This window comes from Euphorbia lathyris, chromosome 9 (genome assembly GCF_963576675.1).
Source record: "Euphorbia lathyris chromosome 9, ddEupLath1.1, whole genome shotgun sequence".
Lineage (NCBI taxonomy): Eukaryota > Viridiplantae > Streptophyta > Magnoliopsida > Malpighiales > Euphorbiaceae > Euphorbia > Euphorbia lathyris.
Genome location: NC_088918.1, coordinates 71347721 through 71355876, shown reverse-complemented (window position 1 = coordinate 71355876; position 8156 = coordinate 71347721). Strand labels below are relative to the sequence as shown.

Below are 8156 nucleotides of genomic sequence, written 5' to 3'. Positions count from 1 at the left end.
AACATTTATGAACAAATTTTAGTTTTGTAGAAAACTATATAGTTTTGTGTTAGTTTACGAATATCTAAACTTAATATTATTTCATTTGCTATTAGATGAGTTCGTTCACAAACATAATAAATGAGTAATAGACGAACTATTTGTAAGCATCTTTTTATTTATTCACGAACTTTGCTTGTTTATGTATACAATTAAAGAGTTATTTGCGAGCAAACTTTACAAATATAATTAACAATTTACTCACAAACAATTCATGGTTAGATAATTTTCTTAATGAACCAAGTTCAAAAGAGGATTTTGGGTTCGAAACAAGCTCGAAGCTCGGCTCAAGCTCGTTGAGCAAGCGAAAGCTTGGCTTGAGCTCGGCTCGTTAATTTTATAGCAAGCTCGGCTTGGATTCGAGCTCGTTAATTTTATAGCGAGCCGAGTTTGAACAGGCCAAAGCTCGGCTCGACTCGATTACAGCATTACTTACAGACTTAAGCATCAAAGAGGGAATGTCGAATGCTCGGTCCTCCTGAATGTTTGCTATTGATTGGTCATCCCAAAACTAATCGGAAATGTTATTCAGAATTGAAGACTTATTAAATAAAGTTTTAATGGAATAATATATGTTCTTATAAAAAAAATTAAAAGTATATGTTAAATCGTATTATTTGGAGAATTTTTTTGTTATTTTTAAGCTCCCAATAGAATATTTGGGAAAGCTATTTGCAGATTGTGTTGCACGTGCAACTCACGCATTGGTATCTTTCAAATTAATTGGGAATCTTATATATAAAACAAGGGTAAATTACATACATGGTGTACAACCTTTACCCGTAATCACACTTTGGTGTACAACCAAAATTTTATCACACTAAACTGTACAACCTTTTAGTGACCTCCCACTAAAGTGTACAGCAGGTAAAAATGACCGGTCAATGCTCAGTCAACGCGCCACCTCAGCTTTGACCGGTCAAAAAGTCAAAAAAATTCAACCACTTAATATAAAATTACTTTTATACCCCTATCTCTTCATATCTTCATCTTCTTCCTTCTATTTCTTTCTCTCTCTTCAAATTTATTTCTCTCTCTAATCTCTCTCTTTGAATTTCTTTATCTCTCTAACCTCTCCCTTTGAAAACAGAATTATCAATTTCAATTTCAATTTCAATTGATATCAGACTTCTCAACAATACAATAACTCCTTTTCCTTTTCGGGTCTGTGTTTGATCAAATACAAAATCCCAATTATGGAAACTCAACACCTACCTTCCATCATTTCCAGATTCAGACGTATCTGTGTTTTCTGCGGCAGCAACCCCGACAAAAACCCTAGCTTCCAGCTTTCCGCTCTTCAACTTGCCCATCAACTGATATAAAACTTCCTCTGTTTTCTCATTAATTGGGGGCTAAATCAACTTAATTAGCTTAACCCCAATCACTAATTACAGGTTGAAAGGAACATTGATCTGGTTTATGGCGGAGGAAGTATCGGTTTAATGGGCCTGGTTTCTCAAGCTGTTTACGACGGCAGCCGCCATGTCTTGGGGTAATTTAATTTAACCGGAGAATTATCTCTCTGTTTTTCTCATAATTGAATTTACATTCTGATTTTTTGATTTTGTTTTGCAGAGTGATACCAAAGACTCTTATGCCCCGAGAGGTAATTAATTTAGTAATTAAGAGTTAAATCCGTTTAACCGGAGTTGATTATACGGTGATTAATAAATTGTTATTATCAGATTACCGGAGAGACAGTAGGGAAAGTAAGAGATGTATCCGGCATGCACCAGCGCAAGGCGGAGATGGCTCGCCAAGCTGATGCTTTTATAGCATTACCAGGTGGTTATGGAACCTTGGAAGAGCTTCTGGAAGTGATCACATGGGCTCAGCTTAGAATCCATGAAAAGCCGGTAATTAGTTATGTTAATTAATTATAAAATTAGAAGAGTTAATTGTAATAATTAAAGTGAGATTAATTTGAGGAAAAGGAGTTATTGTATTGTATTCTCAAAGATAGATTAGGGGATTTTAGTGAGAGAGGCTAGAGAGATAAAGAAATTCAAAGAGAGAGGTTAGAGAGAGAAACAAATTTGAAGAGAGAGAAAGAAATAGAAGGAAGAAGATGAAGATATGAAGAGATAGGGGTATAGAAGTAATTTTATATTAAATGGTTGGATTTTTTTGACTTTTTGACCGATCAAAGCTGAGGTGACGCGTTGACTGAGCATTGACCGGTCATTTTTACCTGCTGTACACTTTAGTGGGAGGTCACTAAAAGGTTGTACAGTTTAGTGTGATAAAATTTTGGTTTTACACCAAAGTGTGATTACGGGTAAAAGTTGTACACCACGTATGTAATTTACCCAATAAAACAACAAACAAGTAATTGATTTCTTAAAACATTCCATACAAAATAATAGATTTCAACATAGTACATTTCCAAATTTAATTAACAAGGGAAAATTGTAATTGAGTTTTTTTAACAGAAAATTTAGGTTCAGGTTCGGTATGGTCGATATCGATTATATGATATGAAAAATCGAATTATATTTATAGTGTTTGGATTTAACTTGAGGAGTAGCTTTACAAAGAGTCCTTATAGGCATCCGCTTATAGCTTCCTATTTAGGGATGCCTCCAATTCATTTTTTTTTTATAAAATTTAAAACTTATTAAATTTCAATACAATAATTAATAAAGGGTGTTGTTATACTCATCCACCAATTCCCACCCCTAGCCCCGTGAAAGGATGAAAATGCCCTTTCAAGGATTGGGGATGGAAAAAGGCTATTTTTTTTCCTTCCGACACACGCCTCACCGTGCGGTGAGGCGTGATAGCCACACGCCTCACCACAAGGTGAGGCGTGTGGCTATCACGCCCCACCACACGGTGGGGCTTGATAGCCACATGCCTGCGTGTCAAACGGGAAAAAAAAATTAGCCCGTTTAAGGATTAAACCTGTAAATGCCTGTAAACACTAAACACTACACAATTTTAATTAAAACCTGTAAATACCATACAATTTTAATTAAAGCCTGTAACAATAATATAAGTCCATGAATAAATATTATCAATTAAAACATATAAATTCGTATACATTGATGTAATCTAGTCCAAGCCGCTCTCCTGTCAGCATAAATATTGTCCAAGTGACGAATACTCGGATCACGAAATCTATGTCATTGGCTGGCAATGGGAGGCACTGGAAATCCAGGTCTTAAATAAAAACGTATCTATTGTTCATAACTCCTCAAATGACAAATGACAATCTCTCGCTCCGGTGGTCTTCCATCGTCCGAACGCATCGGCAGTATAGTACAACATCCTAATTGTGGCGCAGTAAAAAGGAATATCACTGCATTCAACACAGATGTAGCAGCATATAAGTCATCCGGACTCACCATCCAGTGAGATTGACCACACCTCGCTCCTGTCCATCTAATACACGTGAGGGCATCATCTACTCGGTTCCATAACACTGGCTCATACAGATCACGGAGGGCCCGTATCTCATTTTCTATAAGCACTCTCAACGGCTTCCACTCCTCCTGATTATTTGTGATGGCGTCGGCTAAAACACGAAATCCACAGTTACCATCTGATACAACATCTAGGTATCCAGTAATATATGGTACGATTAGTCCCTGAACCCTATGTAAATATTGGTATCGGCTGATATTCGCATCAAATCCGGCTGCAAATATGAACATATGAAGTTCGTTAGTGATAATATATTTACTTTAACATGAACTTATTTATTACGAAAATAAAATATACCCGGCATCTCATTGTTATGTATAGAGGATGATGAGCTTCGGCCTCGAGTACGACTACTCCTCGAAGTAGAAGACCGAGCACAACCAGGTGCACCCTGACTGTACTCCCATGCACTCGAATTCTGCTTCGTAGATGAACTCCCCTTTGGTCTACCCTTAACTGTGTCTTTGACCTCAGGTTCTTTGTAACTGCCTTGATCCGGGTTAATTTGATCATGGATGTAGACAGATATGCTACGCACCATTGTAGGATCTAATTTGTCAACCTTTTCCACAAGAGAGTGAAAAAACCGGTGATCCTCGGACCGATCACCATATATGAGAGCAGTAACTGGTATGTCACTCAAACCATCAAATGCAAGATTTCTCCAAAAAGGATGGATGCGCTCCAGACTAACCGACGTATTCGAATCAATATATTTTTTAATTTCACATACACAAGAAATACCATGAGTCATGGGCAAAACACATCCACACTCAATTCGTGCATACACACCATCTCATCATACAGTTACGCAAACAATAATGTAAAACATGTAAGTTGAGGTAAGTGAAAGGAGCTACACAGTGAGACACGCAGATCTTCGTCTCGAGTCCTCAAGTGAGTATCTAGTTATATATAGTAAAACATTACAAAACTAATTTATTACAATTAAAAAGATTAAATTTAATAACAGAAAAAATGTCTTACTTGATCGCATCAATCTGAGCCTCAATGTCCTTGTTCACCTTCGCCCACACTATACCGAGTGCACCAGTAGATGAATTCAATCACTGCTTCAACTGTGCATGTGAACTCTCTACTCGACATGTTGTTGTGTTTCCTAAGTGCAACACATTGTTCGTCCATGCTCGATCGAACTTCTCCTTATGCACTAGCCATGTGGTCTCCACATATTGTATCACACGAGGCCATTTGGCAGAAGTATTCTTCATGCTTATCACTGCCTCCTCATATTTGGCTACTATCGGCGCTTTAATTATTTTTTCCATTTGGTATTCTTAAAAATTTCTCTAAAATCCTTCATTCCAATCAACTTGCCTACTCTATCCTCCACATCTTTATTAATATGCCATGTACACAACAAATGATGAGTTTCAGGAAAAACCTCACTAACCGGTCTCATCAATCCTAACTCCCGGTCAGTAGCAATGGTTGTCAGATGCACATCAGAACCAAGCAAAAGCCTCAATTTTCCTAAAATCCACATATAACTACCCTCAGTCTCATCCTTCATAATTACATAGGCGATCAAGAAGTTCTTGTTTGAAGGCGTCATTCCAATGATCTCAAAAAATGGCATTTTATACTTGTTTGTTTTATATGTTGAATCCATACCAACAAACAAGTAGTAGGATTGGAACAGGGTGATCGAAGTAGGATATGCCATAAAGAGGTGAGTCACAACATTGCTGCCCGGTTCCGCTTGCATCCAATGTATGTAATCCATATCTATAGCAAGCCGATAAAACTAATTGATTACATCCCGACCCTTAAAACTCTTAGTCCTTATTTTTTCCTGTAATTATACACATGTCTTTGGGTCAGGCAATCCTGAGGATGTTTTTCTTTAATTGTTGCAAAAATAGCTCAAGGCTTTGCTTGAGCTGCACTCATTTGACGAACAATTTTTTTTAAAGCGGGACTTAGTCCACTCATCTATCAATAGCCCTGACGATATACAACCAATCCATCATTATGATGTCCTCTATCTCCAGCAACACCATTCACCACCCAACCCCCTAATTCAGCGATTTCCAGAACCTTCACCTGGAATTTGCAACCACAGTATTTTGTTTTCGTATTCCTCCGTACTACTTCCTCCATATCCCTATCCCTAGTCCTTTGAGTATTCTTTATACCACGGGCACATTTAACCAATATCCATTTTAACTTACCCCCTGTCTTGTGAGAAGCTATAGTTAACTCGAAGCCAAGCCAAATCGCCGTCTGTTTTGCCCAGTTAACAGCTTCCTGGTATGTTTTAAACGTCTGTACAGGATAAAATTCCCCACTGTAATCGACAATGTTACCTCCGAAGTCTTCTAACGGAACCTGCGAATGATAACTAATGAACATTAGACTCAATTACGATCAAGTTCGATAATGTTTCGGGGCCTAAACCCCTAAATTCAATTTTTAGACTACTGGACGTGTGTATATCACGCCCCACCACAAGGTGGGGCATCATGTTCACACGCCCGACAGTCCCAAGGAAATTATTAAACCGAAGACAAATATGCTCAAACGGAAAAATATCTCGACTTCGGCGGCTTGGTCGTTCTCGTCTCTTCCCGGGGATGACGGATTGTCATCCATTATACATGTAATCTCTGATTTCAGAAAGAAATGAGTTTGGGAGAGTTTGAGAGAGTTTAGGGTTTTCAAATTTTTGCTAAGTGGCGGTATCGTCTTTTTTCGGGACTGAGGGTGGGAAATTGGGGCTTGATATAGTAATCCACTTAATAAAATATAAATTGTTAAAAGTATTCATATAAATAATTAGTATTATTCCGGTGTCTAAATTTAATAGTAGTCATATATAGAAAATAAGAATACATGTTGCTAAAATGGAATCACAAGTCAATAACAGTCACATATATTGTCTTTTTTTAATTACAACTTCTTAATAATAATAGCACAAGGGACCTCTAGAATTTATTTCATAATTTTTCTTTTAACAATATTAATAGGGATAAATTACAATTTTGTACATAGGGGACTAAATTGATTCTTCCCAATAACTATACAGCTAAATTTGGATATTATCCCACAATAATATAGTTTTTTTTTAAAGAAATAATATAGTTCTTAATTGTTCTATTCTTTACAAATTGCACTAAAAAGTTAATATTTATTTAGTTCTTGTTGATCTAGTAAAGAATTAAATAAATTTAGATTTGTAAAAACATGGAAAATGGAAACTGTGTATGGACTGGAGTGTTGGTCCCGTGTGATTAGTTCCAATGGGGGGTTAGGAACTAATGTAACTTTTTCGCTAATTAATCTTGCTGACTTGATAATTTTGGTGAGTTTATTAACTCAGCTTTGGCCAGCTTGGCCGATCTTAGTGTAAGACAACTTTAGTTAGATGTTGACTAAGACTGTTTCACTTGTGAGTTGGGAATTGACACGTTAGTGGTCAGCTTCCAACTCAGCACTCTAATTTACTCAGTGTCAGCTTTAAACAGTTTATATGCTGAGTAAATATTGTTGGTCCCTAGTAATTAGTTCCAAGGGGGGGTTAGGAACTAATGTAACTTTTTCGCTTTTAATTATGCTGACTTAATGTAGTTTTAAGAGTTTGATAACTCAGCGTGTTGGTCAGCACGGGCGTTTGATTAGTCAGACAGTTTTAGTTCTATGCTGACTAAGACTGCTTGACTTGAGAGTTGGGAATTGACACTTGAAAAGTCAGCTTCCAACTTAGCACTCAGATTTACTCAGTTTCAGTTTTAACAATTTATAAGCTGAGTAAATACAACAAGCAACACATGCACATATATATATATATTGAGAGAGAGAGTTTAGAAGTTACTCAGCACGACTTATCCTGGTTCGGCCTCTCTGCCTACGTCGAGTCCCCAGTTCCTCCTGGGATTTTCCATCCAATACTGAGCTCTTTCAAGGTAGAGCACAAACCCTTTACAAGGCAGTGATTATGCAAGAGTATGTCCTCTATTCGTCTACTCAGCTCCTACTAAGTACTACAACCCAGCACTTAGATTTTTCTACCACTGAATACTTACAACCAAGTACTCAGCTCAACACTCTCAATATTCCTATTGATCACACACTTGTTCTTTTTCAACTAAAGAACACTTTAGATGATTACAAAACAATCAATCTAGCATTTACACAGAGAATATAAAAGTTGGTGTAATATCTTTTTGTATTTGAGTGCTTTCAGAATTTTCTCTCTTGTATTTTTCTTTTGATGCTTGGGCAAATGATCCAAGAACTACCATTGTCCTTTTATAGATGAAATTTTGAAGATTGGATCATTTGAGATGATTTAGCCGTTGTGTCCAAAACGGCTCTTTTAGGAGACAACTTCTGGTCAGCTTCAAACTGTTCCGCCATTCCCTTTTTCTGTTTTCTTCAGGCGTCAGGTTTTTTCTTCTTGCATTTTTGTGCCAGTTGTCTTTTACCAATAATCCACAGACCCATGATTCTTGGAATTAGTCTTCTGTGTGCTTTCGAGGTTTTAATTATTGGTGCAGAAGATTGGCAAACTTTGTCCTTTAGTGAACGGATCTTTCATGCTGTCCTGACTGTTACTCAGCTTCATCCGTTATCTTCGAATGTTCAACTTCTATACTGAGTTCCTTCTTAGTCAGCTCCGTTCTTGTTTATTCAATTCTGAAGGAGTCTTCTAATTTAGTCAGCTT

General features: G+C 37.1%; 1 protein-coding gene across 1 annotated transcript; it reads left to right on the top strand.

The window, feature by feature from the left end:
• Positions 1 to 1235: 1235 nt before the first annotated feature.
• Positions 1236 to 1919, top strand: LOC136207418 (cytokinin riboside 5'-monophosphate phosphoribohydrolase LOG7-like). Its single transcript, XM_065998676.1, has 4 exons — positions 1236 to 1357; positions 1436 to 1534; positions 1618 to 1648; positions 1728 to 1919. The coding sequence occupies exons 1-4, from the start codon at positions 1236 to 1238 to the stop codon at positions 1917 to 1919; spliced, it is 444 nt and encodes a 147-aa protein (XP_065854748.1).
• The last annotated feature ends 6237 nt before the right edge of the window (positions 1920 to 8156 follow it).

Excerpts from the sequence above, each read along its gene's own strand:
- LOC136207418 (XM_065998676.1), top strand. The coding sequence starts at position 1,236 with ATGGAAACTCAACACCTACCTTCCATCATTTCCAGATTCAGACGTATC. Across the intron at positions 1,358-1,435 it reads CTTCAACTTGCCCATCAACT|GGTTGAAAGGAACATTGATC; the intron begins GATATAAAACTT and ends TCACTAATTACA. Across the intron at positions 1,535-1,617 it reads GGCAGCCGCCATGTCTTGGG|AGTGATACCAAAGACTCTTA; the intron begins GTAATTTAATTT and ends TTTGTTTTGCAG.